At 44.7% G+C, this 20,928-nt stretch overlaps 1 protein-coding gene across 17 annotated transcripts in view; it reads left to right on the plus strand.

Annotated features, from left to right (window-relative positions):
• Window positions 1–20,056, plus strand: part of NUDT13 (nudix hydrolase 13) — a 39,499-nt gene extending 19,443 nt beyond the window's left edge. For 6 of the 17 annotated variants that reach the window (XM_051823780.2, XM_070057849.1, XM_008269973.4 and 3 more), the window contains 8 exons: window positions 507–595; window positions 4,557–4,696; window positions 7,171–7,305; window positions 8,133–8,239; window positions 10,973–11,098; window positions 11,250–11,361; window positions 13,463–13,617; window positions 18,914–20,056. In XM_051823780.2, coding sequence (XP_051679740.2) covers window positions 516–595; window positions 4,557–4,696; window positions 7,171–7,305; window positions 8,133–8,239; window positions 10,973–11,098; window positions 11,250–11,361; window positions 13,463–13,617; window positions 18,914–19,111 — 1,053 coding nt within the window. In that variant the 5' untranslated portion in view covers window positions 507–515 and the 3' untranslated portion in view covers window positions 19,112–20,056. Of the gene's footprint in view, window positions 1–506; window positions 596–4,556; window positions 4,697–7,170; window positions 7,306–7,819; window positions 7,990–8,132; window positions 8,240–10,972; window positions 11,099–11,249; window positions 11,362–13,462; window positions 13,618–14,122; window positions 14,180–18,913 lie in introns of those variants that run through there. The other 11 variants (XM_070057857.1, XM_051823781.2, XM_070057854.1 and 8 more) reach the window with 4 other exon arrangements.
• The last annotated feature ends 872 nt before the right edge of the window (window positions 20,057–20,928 follow it).

The following is a 20,928-nucleotide window of genomic DNA, read 5'->3' on the forward strand; positions in this document are numbered from 1 at the left end:
TCATCTGGGAGTCTTCAAGCAGAGAAGAGGGAAAAAACAAACAAACAAAAAAGGATGGAGAAGGCATCCCTGTCTCTTAACTACAGCAGCCCTGAAGAGATCCACGTCACTTCCACTCACTTTCCACTAGACCCAGACTCCTACCTGCCTCGCTACAAGGGAGGAGGGAGATCTAGGCTTTGGCTACCTGGACGACAGCCACAGTTTGAAGGAGGAGCACACATTTTTTTGTGGCTGGTTAGCTGATTCCTCACAACAGTCTATTAGGCAGGTGGAAGACGTTTCACTTCTGTAGATTAGCAAACAATGCTGTGAAGTGGCGATCCCATAGCTGGTCAGAGGTAGAAATGTGTTTTAGAAACCCCGTCACCTGAGTCCTAGTCAGTAGCTCTTTTCTTACTCTTACAAAATGATCCTACCCTGACTTAAAATAGAACCCTCTTGGTGATCCACGACTTGAACTTGCATACGATGATTCTTTGGTTTTGACTCCTCTTTTCTCTAAGGGCCTGATAATGTTCCTGTACTGTGGAGCAGCTTGGAGGAGCAAATCTGGGTACTTTAGGCTGCTGTCAACCTATGTCACTAAGACACGGTGAGTTTTGAACAACCTGAGCTCTGATTAGTGTACCTTTGGCCTATTGAATTATAAAATCTAAGTATCTCAGAGTCTTGAAGATTCATCACGTGTGATAAAATTACCCATAATTATATTCATTGCATATTGTTTATAACTGGAAAATGTCTAAACTAAATTTCTAATATCAAATGTCTCATACTTATACATAGGTTCTATTATGAAAAGGCTTTGTCTTTTCCTTTGTGGTACCTGTAGTGCATAAGACAGGACCTGACATATAACAGGCACCAAAGTACTGTAGAGTACATGAACAGTAGCAGTGAAACTAAATCAAGTTCACTCACGAAAGAATAGCAAACATATAACATGACACGGGTATTTCATGAAGGTTCTTGAAAATAAGGTAATAACTACAACCCCACCCCCTGTCCAACCAAAGAAGTAAATTTCATTTAAAGCAAGACCAGAAAAAAAAAAAAAAACCTACAACACAGAAGACGATTAAAGGACTTTTACTGTAGCCTGGAGAAATTTGAAATCACTAACCTAGGGCTGGCACTTGGAGTAGTGGGTCAAGCTGCCACCGGCGGCGCTGGCATCCCATATGGACACCACTTTGTACCCAGCTACTCCATTTCCAGTCCAGCTCCCTACTAATGGCCTAGGAAAGCAGCAGAGGCTGACCCAGGTACCTGGGGCCCCTGCCACTCATGTGGAAGATCCAGATGGAGTTCCTGGCTCCTGGCTTCAACCTGGCCCAGCCCAGCTGTTGTGGCCATCTGGGGAGTGAACCAGTAGATGGAACATCTCTCTGTCTCTCCCCATCCACTCTCTCAGTAACTCTTTCAGTTAAATAAATAAATCTAAAAAAAAAAAATCACTAAGCAGCTGTTTTAAGTTTTAGAGGTTAAATTTAAATCATCTGGGGTAGATGTTTGGCCTAGCAGTTAAAACGCCAGCTGGAACACCCATGTCCTACATTGCAGTGCCTGGGTTTGATCCCATTCTCCAGTTCCTAACTTCATCTTCCGCTAAAGCAGACCCTGCGAGGTAGCCATGATGGCTAAAATAGGCGGGTTAGTGCCACCCACTTGGGAGACCTGCATTGAGTTTCCAGTTTCTGGCATTTGGGGAGTGAAACAAGGGAGAGGGGCTCTCTCCTTTTCTCCATGTATCTATGCCTCTCAAATAAACAAATAAAAATCTAATTAATAGATAGTTACACCATCTATGTATTGTGGTCCGAGAACCCCCAACCTAAGGAAGGAGTTTAATTTGTAATCCTGACCCAATAATCACCAGGAACACCTTGCAAAGCTAAAATGCAAATACAGTTGTAAAACCCCTTAGGAGGGGAACACACCCAACCATGGCTCCCCCCACAGAAGACCCTGCCAAACTTGAGCGCCCAGTGCAAAACTTAGAGGTGTATAAACATACAGTCCTACCTGAGCAAGAGTAAGTGAATAACATAATTGCAATCCTTGTTTTAGATGTTGTTGGACTTCTAGGTTGTCTGCACTTTCTCAGACTGAGACTCTGAGAACAAAAGCAGAATTATCGAGCAGTCTAAGAAATATGTTGACGTGACTAAATATATTTAAAAGTGAACCAAAATCATGAGAAAAGAATTCTAGCCTATCAACACAGAATGTTTTATTATGTGAAAAAAAGTGGGGTTTTTTTGTTTAAGGAAAAAGGCTACAAATGAGTAGATATGGTTGACTCTAAATATACCCACGTGTGTACTGCTACATAATATGAAAGTACCAAAAAACTTTGTGGAAGAATGGAATTAAAAATTGTTTATTTTGGTGCAGATAATTGTGAAATCCAGGTATATGCAAGGTCTTTAAAAAGTTCATGCAAAATGGGTAAGAGGCAAAACCCTGCATGGCATGATCACTCTGAAGTGCAGAAGTGAACAATGATCAGTTCTGAGTAGTGGGCTGGTGGATGGTTTCCCTTTTTAAAAAACTGATCATCGTCTTTCTGAGTTTTAAAGAATGACTATTTTTATTGTTACATAAGAAAAGACAAAATTAAAGTAATCTGAATATTTGCAGTCTTGATAATCCTAGCATAATGGAAGGGAGGAGTTCCTCACTGAGAAGTGTGCAAGGCACTGTGTGTCTCAGTCTCTAGAGAGGCCCTGCCTGGGTGCAACCCTGAACCTGGGTGGTGTTGCAGGTGTTTTGCTTTTGAGGGTCATTAGGGCAAAGCACAGGTTGTACCACTCTTTTCGGGAGGCAGCAGTGTTTGTTCTGTTGTTTATATGTGGTAATTTCTGAGTGGCACATGTCTCTCCTTAGACATGTATCGAGTTTGTACCCCAGGGGGGCTGCAGTCACTCAAATTAGTTTAAAAATATCATGAGTCTAAAAGATCAAGTTTCTTTTCTATTAACGCGGAGCTCACTGGAACCCCTTTGATCATACCATGTTTCTAAGGATGCCACTGGGGAGCCTTTGTCATTTTGCTTTGTATTCTCATGTTGAGTCAACTTTGCCTACTACTAATTTCACAGCTCTTGTAGAAAACATCCGTAAATACACTTGACAGAATACACTATGTACCCGCAAGTCTGATTTAGGGCTTCTGACGGGTAAAAACAGATAATGCCAAGGCCCCAGGAGAATCTGCCTCCGTCACCATTACACCTGGCTTGATTCCCAAGGCTCTTGAAGGGATGTACCCAAACCGCCCTCCATCCCTCCCTCCCTCTCTCCCAGTCTTCCTCTCTCCCTCCCTCCCTTCCTTCCTTTACTCTCTCCCTCTCTTCCCTCCTCTTTCTTGCTTCTCCTTCCTTCCTTCCTTCCTTTCAAGATTTATTCATTTATTTGAAAGGCAGAGACAGAGAGAGAGAAGGAGAAAGAAAGAGAGAGAGAGAGAGAGAGAGAGAGAGAGAGACAGAGAGACAGGTCTTCTATCCGCTGGCTCACTCCCCAAATGGCTGCAATGGCTGGAGCTGGGCTGATCCAAAGCCAGGAGCCAGGAGCTTCTTCTGGGTCTCCCACATGGGTGCAGGGGCCCAAGGATTTGGGCCATCTTCTGCTTTCTCAGGTGCATTAGCAGGGAGCTGGATCGGAAGTGGAGCAGCCAGGACTTGAACCATGCTCATATGGGATGCTGGCACTGCAGCTGGCAGCGTAACCTGCTGCACCACAGCGTTGGGTCTCTATGGTTGATGTTGTATCACTGTACTTGTTTCCATCTCCACTGCATGTCAATTCTTGCTTCACAGTGTAATATTGGCAAAGTATCTTGAGGTTCAATTCAGTAAATACTTTTTACCTTTGAAGTTAAACTCAATAAATATTTATTGAATTGAGACATTCAGTATGCTAATTACTGAGGTACAGAGCTGTGTAAGGCTGACCCTGCCCTTAAGGAGCTCAGAGTCTTGTAGGGGAGACAGATAAATGAACAAATAGTACCACAATCGTGCAACCACAGAAGTATGGACCAGATATGTACTAGGGCAAAGGAGGGAACGAATGATTGCTTGTATCTATTTCAAAAGCAAATTTTTTTGGAGGGGAAGAAAATTCAAATGTAAATAAAGAGAAATAACTGAGGTAATACACAGATGCAGGAGGAGAAAACCCACAGATTACCAAGTGTGGGGGCGGATGTTTGGCCTAGCAGTTAAGCCACCACTTGCCTCCCGTATCGGAATGCCTGGGTTCCGGTCCTGATTCCACTCCCCGTTCCAGCTTCCTGCTAATACCCATCCTGGGAGGCAGCAGGTGATGAGGGTTGAAGTAGCTGGGTCCCTGCCACTCATGGGTGAGACCTGGATCAAGTTCCCAGCTTGCGGCTTTGGGCTGGCCCAGCCCCAGCTGTTGCCGGCATTTAGGGAGTGAATCAGCAGATGGGAACTCTGTGTCTCTCTCTCAAATAAAATACACAAATAAAATTTTAAAAGATAACCAAGTGTGATTTTTGTAATGGTTTAATTATTTCCCCAACGCAGGTACCTATTTGAACTGAAGGAAGACGACAATGCGTGTAAAAAAGCGCAGCAGACAGGCACCTTTTACCTCTTTCACCACCTGGCTCCTTTGCTTCAAATATCAGAGCGTCATTATGTGGCCCCCCGCGTCAGCCTGTTAGGTAAGCCCACAGTGGACCCCTGGATTCATGGCTACCATGTAGTTCATACTGATTCTGTAAAGACAGCTCCTTGAACTTTTCAATTTTTCACACTTGTGTAGCTGCTTCTGTCAATTAATAATTTATTGTATGAACCCTAGCTCTCCAGTCAAAAGGATTATGATATGAACCACTAATGCCTTAAACCAGGGCTCAATAAACTGCTGTTTTATAAATACTTTTTTTACATTCTTGTTCATTTGCTTATGTGTTGTCTATGGTTTGCGTCTGCGCTGTAACGGCAGAACCGAGTAGTTGTGAAAAGACTGTATGACTAAACCAGTCTAAAACCCTTGGTATCGCTTTACAGAAAAAGGTTGCCTGAGATTTCCAGCCTTAGACTGGGGACTTCCAGCCTCATCTGTTACAGAACTTCATTTTTATGAAAAGGGTCAAAATTAAAAGTGAATTAAAAGGCCGGCACCGCGGCTCAGTAGGCTAATCCTCCACCTTGCAGCGCCGGCACACCGGGTTCTAGCCCTGGTTGCCCCTCTTCCAGGCCAGCTCTCTGCTGTGGCCAGGGAGTACAGTGGAGGATGGCCCAAGTGCTTGGGCCCTGCACCCCATGGGAGACCAGGAGAAGTACCTGGCTCCTGCCATCGGATCAGCGCAGTGCGCCGGCTGCAGTGCGCCGGCTGCAGTGGCCATTGGAGGGTGAACCAACGGCAAAGGAAGACCTTTCTCTCTCTCTCTCTCTCTCACTGTCCACTCTGTCAAAAAAAAAAAAAAAGTGAATTAACATAAAACTCTTTCAGTATTTATAAGTAAAGCTATCTAAGCTGTTGGCATTTGGCATTCAAAATACTATCAGATTTTTAGACATGCTTTTGAACTATTTTTTTTATATGATGGGCCTACATTTTTTTTCTAAAATATTTACTGATTCATTTATTTGAAAGGCAGAATGATGGGAGTGGAGGTTGGAAGGAAAGAGACAGAGACAGAGACAGAGAGAGATTCATTTTCTACCTGCTGGTTGAGTCTTCAAATGGCCACAACAGCCAGGTCTGGGCCAGGCCAAAGCCAGAAGCTAGGAACACCATCCTGGTCTCTTACGTGAGTGGCAGGGGTCCAAGTACTTGGCCATCATCCCCTGCTTTCGCGGGCACATTAGCAGGAAGCTGGATCAGAAGCAGCTGGGAGGCCTGTGTTACAAGCAGCAACTTGACCCACTGTGCCACAATGCTGGCCCTTAAATTTCACTTTTATTTGCTGTCACCATATCCTGGATAACTTTTGACTACATTGCCAGTGAATTTCCCCCGGGTCAGATGTTGAAGTTCTCGGATAGGTAGTTTGCAGCAGTGCATAAGGTGCTAAGCATTGTGATGAACAAATTAATAAGTCCCACATGCACAGAGGGGCAAGTTTACTGTCTACACAGTACTTACCGCTGACAGATGGAGTTTCAGATGTGAGTAACCCCCTGGCCCACAAAAGCAGCACACTCTGGAGGCTAATTCTAGAACTGGATTGGTCGCTTCCATTTTACATTGTGATACTTACTGTTTTCAGTGCCTTAATAACATAACCATCGTGCAACTTATGAACTAGAGAATATGTTCCTTCCATCATGCAATCATAGAGTAACACAGTATTACTCAAGATTCCTTGTTTGACCTTAATCGCTCAGACTGTTGAAGGAGACACTGAGGCCTAGTTAGGTGAAGTGATCTGATCAAGAGTGCACAGTAATAGCTTCAGGGCAGTGACTTTAAGCCAAGAACAGCAGACCCTCCATATCTACTGTCCTGCATCCTGGATTCAACCAACCACAAACTGAAAATATTTGGGGAAAACATTGCATCTGAGGCAGGTGTTTGGCACAGTGGTTGAGACTTGAACAGCTACATTGTGAATGGCTGGATTCCAGTCCTGGCTCCACTTCTGTTCCAGTTTCCTGCTAATGCACACCTCTGAGAAGCAGCCAGTGAAGGCTTAAGTACCTGAGTTCAGGGCTCCTGGTTCTGCCAGCATTTGGGGACTGAACAAGCAGATGGAGTATCTTGTTCCATCTTTCAGGTCAATGAATAAATTTTAAAAATGGTGTAGGATTTACATTAAAAATTAGGCCTTCCCTTTTAAAAAAATCACATCTGTACTAAACATATGGTTTTTGTAGTCATTATTCCCTAAACAATACAACAAATATTGACATAGCACTTACATTGTCTTAGGTATTATAAGCAATCTAGAGATTATTTAAAGTATATGGGAGGATGTACATTGTATGGCATTTTATATAAGGGACTAGTCTGCCGCTTTATATAAAGGACTCGAGCATCTCCAGGTTTCGGTATCCGAGGGTGGTTTTGGCACCAGTCTCCCCTGGATAGCACTGAGTAGCTGTGACCCTGCTTTAAGCTGACGTAGATGATTTCCTGTGAGACGAGTATGGGTGTAGTGGTTTAATTGAAGCCCTTCTGCTTCTGAAGAGTTGGAAAAGCTCCTGGAGAAGTGCGGCCAGGATACGCAGAGGATAGAGGATTCCGTGCTGATTGGATGCTCTGAACAGCAGGAAGCATGGTTTGCTCTGGATCTAGGACTGAACAGCTCCTCTGCTGTAAGCGGTACGTAGCAGTGCTCCCGCTGAGCGCTGCCCAGCACTTCTCAGACTTGGGGTCTCACATACTGATGAAGAATGTTTTTCAAAATTTGGAGAATACAGAAAGGTGGCGAACTTTCTATTTTATTTCAAATAAGGACATAATAATACTATCACCTACCATCACCATTTAAAAGAAAATAAGACATTTTAATGCTTTCTAAACTAAGTTGTGGGTACACATGTTTATGAATTCTCTGTACCTTTATATACTTTATATCTTAAATGTTTCATAGAAGATGTTTTAAGATTCATGCCATCATTTTTTTTTTTTTATTTTCTCTTAGCAGTGCAGGCAAATAAAAATGTTCCCATGGAGTATTTCTCGTCCTCAGACCTCCATTTGGGAACCACGTTGCTATAGGTTCATGGCCCCTATCCGGCTTTCCTTCTCTTTTTAAGGAACTGGGCATAGAAGTGATGATGCTGGAGTGGAGGTCAGACAGAAGCTTCACGGTCCCATTTCATCTCTTTTCCAGGGATAACGTGTGGCTAATGCAAATATTCTTACTGCCCTGAAGAGGATACTGGGAAATACTATAATGTTTCCCAAACTGGCCTGAATATAAGAAACACCTGGTGCTTGTTTAAAAAAAAAAAAAAAAAAGTTCTGGGCCTCATTCCACACCTGCTGCTTCTGCACCTCCAGGTAGGGCTTGAGAACCTATAGATTTTTATTTTCTCCAGCTGAGTCTTATTAGGCTAGTTTGGGAAACAGGATAGACTGGAGAGGGGCCTGGTGGCAAAGTCTGTTTGACAATTGTCTGATTTTCCTCTTTGCCAATTTTCTAGCCTCCTTGCAGAAATCTCAAATGGAGACGGAGCTCCAGGGGTCCTTCATTGAGCTGAGGAAGGCCCTCTTCCAGATGGACGTGAAGGATGTCCCCTTGCTGTTCACGGTACACTCTGAATTTTCAGTTCTGTAGAAAACTTAATAGTGTGATGTATAGGCACATCCGTGAGTGCATACACAAGGCTGGGGTCACAGTGATCTCTTCTCCTGCAGATCAGAGGTTTTCCTACAGGTTTTGGCAGGGTGCCATAGGAAGATGGCTCGCTCTTCTTGTGCTTGTGTTTTTGGCAGAACTGCTGTCAAAACCATTTCCTCTTAAAGACTGCAAATCTATGGCAGTACTATCTGTCGGCCTCATAAACACTATTAACATCCACAGCATAACATCCACCATCGTGCTTTTCCTATGAGGCATAATTTTACATTGCTTTAATGACCTGTCCTCCCAGCTTCAGATTTCTCTTGCTTAAGTGTTTTGATAGTTCATTTACTTTTTTTTTTTTTTTAAGATTTATTTATGGCCGGTGCCGCAGCTCAATAGGCTAATCCTCCACCTAGCGGCGCCGGCACACCGGGTTCTAGTCCCGGTCAGGGCGCCGGATTCTGTCCCGGTTGCCCCTCTTCCAGGCCAAATCTCTGCTGTGGCCAGGGAGTGCAGTGGAGGATGGCCCAAGTGCTTGGGCCCTGCACCCCATGGGAGACCAGGATAAGCACCTGGCTCCTGCCTTCGGATTGGCACGGTGTGCCGGCCGCAGCGCACCAGCCGTGGTGGCCATTGGAGGGTGAACCAACGGCAAAGGAAGACCTTTCTCTCTGTCTCTCTCTCTCACTATCCACTCTGCCTGTCAAAAAATAAAAAAATAAAAATAAAAAATAAAAAAAAGATTTATTTATTTGAAAGTCAAAGAGAGAGAGAGAATGCTTCCATCTGCGGTTCACTCCCCAGATGGCCACAATAGCCAGGGCTGGTCCAGGCTGAAGCCAGGAGCCAGGAGCTTCTTCAGGGTCTCCCTTGCAGGTGTAGGGGCCCAAGTACTTGGGCCATCTTCTGCTTCTTTTCCAAGGCCATTAGGAGTGAGCTACATCAGAAGTGGAGCAGCTGGGACACAAACCAGCACCTACATAGGATGCAGGCATTGCAGGAGGCTGCTTCACCTGCTATGCCACAATGCTATCTAAAGGGAGACCTCTAAACAGTTTATAATTGGAAAAAAATTTTTGAACTCTGTTGGGAAGGAATATATGAGATGTTGAACTATACTGGAAAGATTTTCTTTTTCAACTGGGTAGCGAGTACATGGGCATTCATAAATATTTTATGTTAAAAAAATTTTGACATTTATGTATTTAAAAGATGGAGAGACAGAGAGATCTCTAATACACAGGTTCATTCCCCAAATGCCTCTAGGAACTAGGAACTCAGTCCTGGTCTTCCACGTGGTTGGCAGGGACCCAGCTACTGAGTCATAACCTGCTGCTTCCCAGGGTGCACATTAGCAGGAACCTAGAATGCACAGCAGAGCCAGAATTTGAACCCTGCGCTCCAGTGTGGGATGTGGTGTCCCAAACAGCAGCTTAACTAACGCACCGAACACCCACACTCTTACATGTTTTAAATAACTCATCATCTCTTTACAGCCCTTATCTCTTGAGGAACAGTGTTTTTTTTTTTTTTCTTCATACTACTTGTTGAACTTTTTTACTTGGTGTAGGGTTAACTTTAATTATTATTATTATTATTTATTTGAAAGACAGTTACAGAGAGAGGTACAGCCAGAGAGAGATCTTCCATCCACTGGTTCACTCCCCAAATGACCACAACAGCCAGAGCTGAGCTGATCCGAAGCCAGGAGCCAGGAGCCAGGAGCCAGGAGCTTCTTCTGGGTCTCCCACATGGGGCAGGGGCCCAAGCACTTGGGCCATCTTCTACTGCTTTCCCAGGCCACAGCAGAGAGCTGGATTGGGAGATGAGCAGCTGGGACTCGAACTGACACCATGTAGAATGCCGGCCCTGCAAGCTGAGGCCTTAACCCATTGTGTCACAGCACCAGCCACAGTGTAGTGTTAACTTTATGGTCATTAAGTAAACTGAAAGTAGATTTTTGTAAAACTTAAGAGTGGGAATGGGAGAGGGAGGAGGAAAAAGGGTTGGAGCTTGGGCAGGAGAGAGGGTAGGATGGGAAGTATCACTCTGTTCCTAAATCTGTATATATGAAACTTGTAAACTTAAATAAAATTTTTTAAAAAAACTTCATCATCCATTTTAAAATATGCTTTCCTTTACTTAGATTTCTGATGCTAGAGGAATATGTTCATATAGTTTCCTTATCTTAAAGTTTAAATTAGTAACCATTTAAAGTAGTGAAGCTGGGGGCTGATGCTGTGGTGTGGCAGGTAAAGCCACAGCCTACAGTGCCGGCATCCCATATGGGCACCGATTCAAGTCCCAGCTGCTCTGCTTCCTATCCAGCTCTCTGCTATGGCCTGGGAAAGCAGTACAAGATGGCCCAAGTCCTTGGGTCCCTGCACCTGCCTGGGAGACCTGGAAGATGCTCCAGTCTCCTGGCTTTGGATCAGGTCCAGCTCTGGCTCTTGCGGCCATCTGGGGAGTAAACCAGCGGATAGAAGACCTCTTTCTCTCTCTGCCTCTGCCTCACTGTAACTCTGCCTTTCAAAACAAACAAACAAACAAACAAATATCTTTTAAAAAATTAAAGTAGTGAAGCTGGAAAGACGCCGACATTTCCCTATGCACTGCTCTGGAGACATGCCTGGTGCCGTTCTGGGTGAGCCCCACAAGCTTTCTAAATGAAAACCAGGCATGTCTCTGTACTCGCAGGCTCAGGCTCTCCTCAGCTGGCATGATGCTCACCAGTTCTGCAGCAGAAGTGGGCAGCCCACCAGGAAGAACATGGCAGGGAGCAAGCGTGTGTGCCCTTCCAGTAACATCATCTATTACCCACAAGTAAGCAGGGCTTCAAGGGGACAGTAATCCCAGAGGTCATGGGCTGCTCAGTTCTGGCGAAGGAAGCCCACCCAATCATAAGGCTCTTCTTCCTTCAGTTCACTAGAGGCCCTAAAGGGCCCCTGGCTCAGTTTCCATCCCCCTCTCTTAGATGGCTCCCGTGGTGATCACTCTGGTGTCAGATGGAACCCGATGCCTGCTTGCCCGCCAGAGCTCCTTTCCCAAAGGAATGTACTCTGCCTTGGCAGGGTTCTGCGATATAGGTAAGTTCAGGGGATAAACAGGTGACACTGGAGGACCTAAAGTCTTATTAACAGGTGTTTGTTGCTGTTGCCATGGTGCTTGGTATCTCAAGCACATTCTTCCTTGTCACATCAAGAAAACCGCTGACATCCTAATTTTCCAGTATTAGGCAAATTTTTCAAACATGCAGCACACTTGAGAGAATCATACAGTGAACACCTGTATGCCTACACCTAGATTCCATAGCTTTGTACTCCATGTATCAAATAGCCATTCATTTGCCAATTAGTTTTTTAGTCAGCTCTTTGTTATTTGAACTAAAATACCCAAGAAGAGCTTCATGGAAAGAAAAGAATACTTCTGCTTACAGTTTGGAGGTACACAGTTCAGCACTGGGTGGTCCCGTTACTCTGGAGTCTGGTGGAGGCTGGCAGAGGTGGGGCAGGAACGGAAGCATAATCACATGGTAAGCCAGGAGGCAGAGAGAAAGAAGCAAGGCCAAACTTAGCTTAAATAAGCAACCATCCCTTGGGAACTGCCTTCTGAGGCAAGTTCCCAGTGACCTAAGGACCTGCCACCAGACCCACCACTCACAGGCCATAATTAGATCATTCTCCACCTTCAGTCCATCCACCCTTAACATTAAGACTTTACATTGAGGGGCCAGCACTGTGGCTCAGCGGGTAAAGCCGCCGCCTGCAGTGCCAGCATCCCATATAGGCACCAGTTCAAGTCCGGCTGCTCCTCTTCTGATCCAGCTCTCTGCTATGGCCTGGGAAAGCAGTAGAAGATGGCCTGAGTCCTTGGGCCCCTGCACCCATGTGGGAGACCTGGAAGAAACTCCTGACTCCTGGCTTCAGATCAGATGGGCTGTGGCCATTGTGGCCATCTAGGGAGTGAACCAGTAGATGGAAGACCTCCCCACCACCACCTCTTTGTAACTCTGTCTTTCAAATAATCTTTAAATAACAGAAAGACTTAAGAAGTGGCCACCAAAGAAGGATGTACTTTTCTCTGAAGGGAGGAGAGAACTTCCACTTTGCTTATGGCTTTGTCGAGCTACTGTATCTAAAAGGCTTCCATAGCCAAGGCAGCTCATGTCAAGAGCCTTAGGTGATCACTTATGCCATACATAAGAGTGTTATTTGTTAAAAAAAAAAACAACAAGAGGCACTGTGCACTAAGTTCTCATTCAGGACCTCTGTCCCCAGAGTTGTACCATGAGACTTAATAGTAAAACTTGTTCTGAAGAATCACTTCCTTTTAGTGTATTAAATGGAGGATATTACATCTCATAAGTTATAGTTACGTCTAAGAGCTCACAAAAGATGTATCATGCTTGGGTTCTTCTTTAAAGAATCAAATTTCTAAAAGGAAAGAAGGGGGAGAAAGGAAGGGATAAGAGGAAGGGGGGAAGCAAAATCATCTTCAAGAAGCGGTAACAGAACAGTCCTTGTCTAGACTGTTGAGGAACTGTTCTCTTAGTTGTTTAAATTCCATTCTTTTTTTTTTCTTTCTCATACAGGAGAGGGAGGAAGAGGAGGGGGAGAGTGGGGGGTGCAGGTACAGTGGGAAGAAATACTATGTTCTTAATGTATTTATGAGATACATACAAATTAAGAAAAAAAAGACTTTACATCTGCATGAGTTTGGGGAGCCAAGTTTTGTTCATTCTGTAACACCATCCACCAGTTCATCTTATTTCTTGATGCACAAATTATAAACATTATTACACGTCTCCCTAAATATTTCAGCATCTTTAATATCAACTACAACTCAATATTTATTCATAGCTTGGTCATTTTTTTCCCAGCTCATTGGGGTAAAATTTGAACATGGTGGGAAGTGGAATTTTTAGCAACCTTGTGGGCAGCAGTGGCCTCCCCCACTGCCAGCCTTACTTCACATTGTAACGAACCTAGCAGGCTCAAGCACTGGTTCAGTATCCAACTCCAGACTTGATTCCTATTGTTGGTAAGAGTCAAAGGTGTAGGACACTCCCAAAGACGCTTCATAGACACTAAGTCAGTTTGGCACTCCATTCAAAATGGGCTATCATGATACAGACACATGACAGACTTCCTGCAGCAGGCTGTCCTGAATTACTCTGAATGCTTGCAGGTGAGAGTGTGGAAGAGGCTGTTCGTCGGGAAGTTGCAGAAGAGGTGGGACTGGAAGTGGAAAGCCTGCAGTACTCCACATCCCAACACTGGCCCTTTCCTAACTGTTCTCTCATGATTGCTTGTCACGCAACTGTGAAGCCAGGGCAGACAGAGGTGAGTTCTTGTTTCCCTTATGCTGTGAGGCTTCCTTGGCTTTACTTCTTACATCTCTATCATGTCCACCATGGCTTACATTACAAGATGTATGACTTATAACCCCAAGGAATTTGCAGTATAGTAAACCATCACCATTCTCCCCTGTATATCTCCCAATTATGAGATAATTTTTGAACTACTTTATTGAGGTACAATTGACATAGAAAAGCTGTAATTAATGAATGCAATTTGATGAATTTGGAGATAAATATACACCTCTGATACCATCAAATTATACCTATGCTATACATTTATTCATTGCATCCAAGTTTCTTCCTGTCCCCTTTGGTTTTTCTTTTTCGCAATAAAAGCACTTAACATAAGATCTATTCTTAGAAAAATTTTACATAAACAACACAGTATTAACGATAGGCCCTATGTTGTACAGATCTTCAACATATTTTACGTAACTGAAACTTTATACCCTTTAACCAATACCTCCCCATTTCCTCCTTTCCACTAGACCCTGGGCACCACCATTCTACTGTGTTTCTATGTTTGACCAATTGGGGTTCCACATGTGAGTTCATCTAGATTTTGTCTGTGTCTAGTTTATTTCATGTAGCATACCCTCCATGTTCATCCATTTTGTTGAAATGCAGTTTTCCTTTTTGCAAAGTTGAATATCCCATTGCATTTATTTACCGCTTCTTTATCCATTCGTCCACGATGGATAATTTAGATTGTTTACGTATCCTGGCTGTTATGAATGCTGCTGCAATGAATGTGGGAGTGCAGTTACCCATCTCCTCAGGGTTCAGATTTCAGTTCCTTTGGATATATATCCAGAAGTGGGATTGCTTGATCAAACGTAATTCTGGTTTTTTTTTTTTTTTTTTTTTTTTTTGACAGGCAGAGTGGACAGTGAGAGAGAGAGACAGAGAAAGGTCTTCCTTTGCCGTTGGTTCACCCTCCAATGGCCGCCGCTGCAGCCGGCGCACCGCGCTGATCCTGGCAGGAGCCAGGAGCCAGGTGCTTTTCCTGGTCTCCCATGGGGTGCAGGGCCCAAGCACCTGGGCCATCCTCCACTGCACTCCCTGGCCATAGCAGAGAGCTGGCCTGGAAGAGGGGCAACCGGGACAGAATCCGGCGCCCCAACCGGGACTAGAACCCGGTGTGCCGGCGCCGCAAGGTGGAGGATTAGCCTATTGAGCCACGGCGCCGGCTCCGTAATTCTGGTTTTTAAAGGTTTTATTTGAGTGGCAGTTACAGGGGAGAGGGGAGCAGGTACCTTCCATTCGCTGGTTCACTTCCCAAATGGCTGCAGTGGCCAGGGCTGGGCCAGGCCAAGCATGGAGCCTGGATCTCTCCATCTCAGTCTCCCACATGGGTACAGGGACCCAAGTACCTGGGCCATCTTTCACTGCTTTCCCAGGCGCATTATCAGGGAGATGGATGGGGAGTGGAGTAGACAGGACTCAGACCTGCACTCATACGGGTGCTGGCATCACAGGGGTGGCTCACCTGCTGTGCCACAACACCAGCCCTGATAGTTCTATTTTTAATTTTTTGAGGAAATTTCCTCTTCGTTTCTCTTTGTGGCTGCACCCACTTACATTCCCCACAACGGTGTACAAGGGTTCTTTTTTCCGCAAATCCTTGCCAGCATTGGTTGTCCTTTATTTTTGATGATAACTATCCTAGCAGATGCGAGGTGATAGCTCATGGTTTTGATTTGCATTTCCTTGATTAGTGATGCTGAACAACTTTTCATATAACTTTAGCCACATGTGTGTCTTCTTTTGAAAGCTGTCTCTTCTGGTCCTTTGCCCGTTATTTCTAGTTTTTTGTTTTTTAGATTTGAGTTGTAGGTGTTCCTTAGGTACTTTATATATTAGTCCTTTATCAGATACATGGTCTGTAAATATTTTCTTCCATTTTGTAGGTTGCTTTTTTTCCCCCTTTGCTCTGATGAAGTTTTTAGTCCGATGTAATCCCACCTGACTATTTTTGCTTTTGTTTCCTGTGCTTCTGTTGTGCTATCTAGGAAATCATTGCTCAGTTCAGTGTCTAGAAGCTTATTCAGTATGTTTTCTTTTTTTTGTATGATTTATTTATTTATTATTTGAAAGGCAGAGTTACAGAGAGGCAGAGGCAGAGGCAAAGAAAGAGATCTTCCATTTGCTGGTCCACTCCCCAAATGGCCACAATGGCCAGGGGCTGGGCTAGGCCAATGCAAGGAGCCCAAGGACTTGGGCCAGCTTTTACTGCTTTCCCAGGCCATAGCAGAGAGTGGACTGCAAGTAGAGCAGCCGGGTCTCAAACTGGTGCCCATATGGGATGCGAGCGCTGCAGGCAGTGACTTTACCTTGCTATGCCACAGCACCGTCCCCTCCAAGTTTTCTTCTAAGAGTTGTATTCTCTCAGATTTTACATTTAAGTCTTTAATCCCTTTGGAGCATTTTTTTTTAACTTGGTGTGACACACAACTCAATTTCATTCTTCTGAATGTGGATATCCAATTTTCTCAACACCATTTATATAAGACAATTCCTCTTCCATTGTCATGTTTTGAGAGAATCTTACATATAGTGGGCACATAAATTATTTAACTTAACTGTTTTCAGGACTGGCCTTATTGCTCAAGATGTTGTCTTATCTAACTTCTCACTCTTCTACTTTTTTTAAGATTTGATTTATTTGAAAGGCAGAGTTACAGAGAGAGGAAGAGAGAGAGAGAAAGAGAACCAGATCTTGCATCTGCTGGTTCACTCTCCAAATGGCTGCAATGGCAGGGTTGGGCCAAGCTGAAGCCAGGAGCCAGGAGCTTCATCTGGTCTCCCATGTGGGTACAGGGGCTCAAGTTCTTGGCCCATCTCTGCTGCCTTCCCAGGCACATTAGCAGGGAGCTAAAGCAGAAGTGGAACAGCGAGGACTTGAACCAGTGCCCATGTGGGATGCCAGCATTGCAGGCAGTGGCTTAACCCACTGCTCCACTGCGCTAGCCACCAACTCTTCTGTAGCATCCTGAGAGATGGCATTGTGGTTCCTGCCTGCTATGGTCTACCTAGTGTGTGTGTGTGTGTGTGTGTGTGTGTTTTAAAAGATTATTTATTATTTATTTCAAAGTCAAGAGTTACATAGAGATAGAAGGAGAGGTAGAGGTAGAGGTAGAGAGAGAGAGAGAGAGGTCCTCCATCTGCTGGAGAGAGAGAGAGAGAGAGGTCCTCCATCTGCCGGTTCACTCCCCAATTGGCTGCAATGGCCAGAGCTGCACCAATCTGAAACCAGGAGCCAGTAGTCTCTTCTGGGCCTCCTATGCAGGTGCAGGAGCCCAAGCACTTGGGCCATCTTATACTGCTTTCCCAGGCCACAGCAGAGAGCTGGACTGGAAGTGGAGGAGCTGGGACTCAAACCTGCGCCCATATGGGATGCCGGCACTGCAGGTAGTGGCCCCAGCCGCTATGCCACAGTGCCAGTTGTGTGGTTTTTATAGCACATCTAATCTATCTCGGCTTCCTGTGGACAAAGTTTATATTAGTTTGGTTTCTGCAAAAAAATACACTATGCTTCTGATTATCATTAATCCTTATCCTTGGAAAATCCTTATCCTTAGAAAAAAAGAGTAACATTTATAATTAAAAAAAAAAAAAAAAGGATTTGAAAGGCAGAGTTAGGAGAAGAGACAGGGGCCGGCACTGTGGCTCACTTGGTTAATCTTCCACCTGCGGCGCCGGCATCCCATATGGGTGCCGGGTTCTAGTCCCGGTTGCTCCTCTTCCAGTCCAGCTCTCTGCTGTGGCCTGGGAAGGCAGTGGAGGATGGCCCAAGTGCTTGGGCACCTGCACCCGTGTGGGAGACCAGGAAGAAGCACCTGGCTCCTGGCTTCGGATTGGCATAGCTCTGTCCGTAGTGGCCATTTGGGGGGTGAACCAATGGAAGGAAGACCTTTCTCTCTGTCTCTCTCTCTCAATCTGTCAAATAAATTAAAAAAAAAAGAAGAAGAAGAAGAAGAGACAGCAATCTTCCATCTACTAGTTTACTACCCAAATGGCTGTAATGACCGTGGCTGGGGCAGGTAGAAGACAGAAGCCTAGAACTTGATCCAGACCGCCGACCTGGAAGACGGGGGCCCAAGCACTCAGACCATCTTCTGCTGCCTTTCCAGGTGCATCAGCAAGAAGCTCGATTGGAAGCAAAATATCTGGGACTCAGACAAGCGCTCTGATACGGGATGGTGGCATCGAAGTGGCAGCTTAACCTGCGATGCCACAATGCCAGCTTTTGCACTTTTTTAAAAAAAAAAATGTATTTATTTGAAAGGCAGAGACACAGAGAGAGAGAAGAGAGAAGAGAGAGAGAGAAAGGGAAAGGGAGAAAATCTTCCATCACTAGTTCACTGCCCAAATGGCTACAGTAGTCAGGCTGGACCAGGCCAAAGCCAGGAGCTTTATCCGGGTCTCCCATGTGGGTACAGGGGTCAAGCCCTTGGGCTATCTTCTGCTACTTTCCCAGGCACATTAGCAGGAAGCTGGATCAGAATGTAGCAGATGGGACTCAAATCAGCACCCATACACGATGCTGGCACTACAGGTGGTGACTTAACCTGCTGTGCCACAGTACTAGCCCCTGTATCTTCTTTTTCAATTGAAAGAGTCATACGTCATTAGGAGTGCAAAGAAAAGCAAGTACTATTCATAACTTCCTCTCAATCTTAATTACTTTCAATATTTCATCTTTGAACTTATAGGTTTTTTTTTTATTTGACAGGTAGAGTTATGGACAGTGAGAGAGAGAGACAGAAAGGGGATTTTTTTTAAGATTTATTTATTTGAAAAGCAGAGTTACAGAGAGGCAGAGGCGGGGAGGGGAGGGAGGGAGGGAGGGGGAGTCTTCTCTTCCATCCACTGGTTCACTTCCCAAATCGCCACAACAGCCGGGGCTGGGCTGATCCGAAACCGGAAGCCTCTTCTGGGTCTCCCAGATGGGTGCAGGGGCTCAAGGACTTGGATCCTCCTTCACTGCTTTCCCAGCCGCATCAGCAGGGAACTGGATCTGAAGTGTAGCAGCTGGGACTCGAACCAGCATCCATATGGGATGCTGGCACTGTAGGCGGTAGCTTTACTCACTACACTACAGCACCGGCCCCTAATTCTCATCTCTTATACCTATTTGGCATCTGGGCAATATCCAGAACTATTTTCACTATCTTCTAAGATTTCTTAATTCTAGAATCATTTCCTTAGCTTTGGCTGCAGTATTTTAAATTTTGTAGCTCCTAACCTTACATCCTTTCCTTCTTTATATCTTTCAGATCCAGCTGAACTTGAAAGAACTAGAGGCAGCTGCCTGGTTCAGTCATGATGAGGTGGCCGCAGCCCTGAGGAGAAAGAATCCTTACATTCGTCAACAGAATGAGACTTTTCCGTTCTGGGTGCCCCCGAAGTTAGCCATTGCTCACCAACTGATTAAGGAATGGGTGGAAAAACAGGCCTGTTCCCCGCCTGCTTAGCCCGGATGAACTCACCTAGAACCCTCCTTGGTATCCTCCGAGGAGAGACCCGAGATTAACTGTAAAGGGGAGGTGACAAGGCCAGCTGCAGGCCAGTAAGGCAGAGCAGATGAGCCTATAACGAGACACTCATATCAGCAGTGTTACAGAACGAAGTCCTTACTAACAGACAATCAAATATGCCAATGGGAATCGAACAACTGATGAGCTATTAACTATCAAAATCACAGAGAATAGTAAAACATTAGTTTAGATATAGACACATGTTCACTCATTTTTCTCCAAGGTTTAGGAACAAGTATCTTCCAGTATGTGGCTTATTAACACTACATGTACAGTAATTGCCAAATATGACTGGTGTGATTTTAGCTTAAAACTTGATCTTAGTATTAAAAATATAATACTCCACTCACCACTGAGTTAGGTTTTATCCTCACAGAATTAAGAAAAATACCACAACGCAACATTTTTTAACTTGTATGCAGGTATATTCTTATACACGGTATTTAAATAAAAATCATTTCTTTCAGTCTTCCAAAGGGATGAGGAGAGTGGGAGCTCAGGTCTGTCTGTCTCAGACACATGGGATAAATCAGATGCAGTGAGGCCCTGGGTAGCTGAATCCAGGGAGACTCAAGATGGTAAGGACTTTTTTGTTCTCAGCTGTGTTACTTGCTCAGTTTGTCACTCAGGAAAAAAACTCTCAGTTTTCCAGCCTGTTTTCCTAAATGTATAGCAATGGTTACTGGCAGGTGCATACCCCAAGTGTTGATAAACATCAACTAAGGAATGAATGAGATTAAACAAATGTCAATCCCGAACCGTTTCTTGAGCCTTATGGGATAAAAGTAAGTTAGGAGTTCTCATCATTTTCGTATGCCTATTCTATACCTTGTGATAGGGAGGAGAGTTTATCTGGGAGAAATAAATAAATCTCCAAATCTGCTCAGATGTATTTTTTTCTGTCTTATGACTTGAGGAAATTTTAGAAAGTGAGAACTGGGAGTGGGAGGCAGCGAAGATGTCTTTATTGGTGTGACAAACATTTAAGTCCACAGCTGAAGCAATCAGCAGAAGCAGTACTGTTAGAGTCCAGCTGAAAAGGAGAATGGCTGGGGAAAGACTCCTCCCTTGAGATTATTCTAGGGACTAATTTGTGCTTCAAAGACTCACGTCCCAGAAACCCTAGGATTAGTCACACATCAGAGTCCCATAGGGCTAAGCAAGAGAGTTGAGATCTAAGACAGCTGAAGCACTGAAGGGTGGGTGCTGTGGCGCGGTGGGTCAAGTGCCACTTGGAATGCCAGCATCCCATACTGCAATGCCAGTGTGAGTCCTGGTTGTTCCGCTTCCTGTCTAGCTCCCTGCTAATGTGCCTGGGAAGAGAGCAGAAGATGGCCCAAGTACTTGGGTCCCTGTTACCCATCTGGGAGATCTGGATAGGGTTCTAGGCTCCTGGCTTTGGCCTGGCCCAGACCTGGCTGTTGCTACCATTTGAGGAGTGACCCAGCAGATGGAAGGTAGATATTTCTATCTCTCCGTTTCTGTCGTTCTGCCTTTCAAATAAATAAATTAATTTTAAACATAAAAAAGGAAAGCACTGCTCTCTTCACTGACCACCATCATGGCTTCAGGGCAAATCGAAGTGCCTTCTTCAGAAATTGTTGAAGAACAGCATGTGATGGGACTTCACTGTCCTGTTCTATTGGCAGGCAGCTTGCTTGCCTTTACCTGGGCCAAACCCAGTGTGTGGGAGAGAAAAGAAAGGTTCCAAGATTTCTTCATCTCTAGCAATTAGAAGAAAACAGTTCAGGGTC

This window comes from Oryctolagus cuniculus, chromosome 15 (assembly GCF_964237555.1).
Source record: "Oryctolagus cuniculus chromosome 15, mOryCun1.1, whole genome shotgun sequence".
Classification (NCBI taxonomy): Eukaryota; Metazoa; Chordata; class Mammalia; order Lagomorpha; family Leporidae; genus Oryctolagus; species Oryctolagus cuniculus.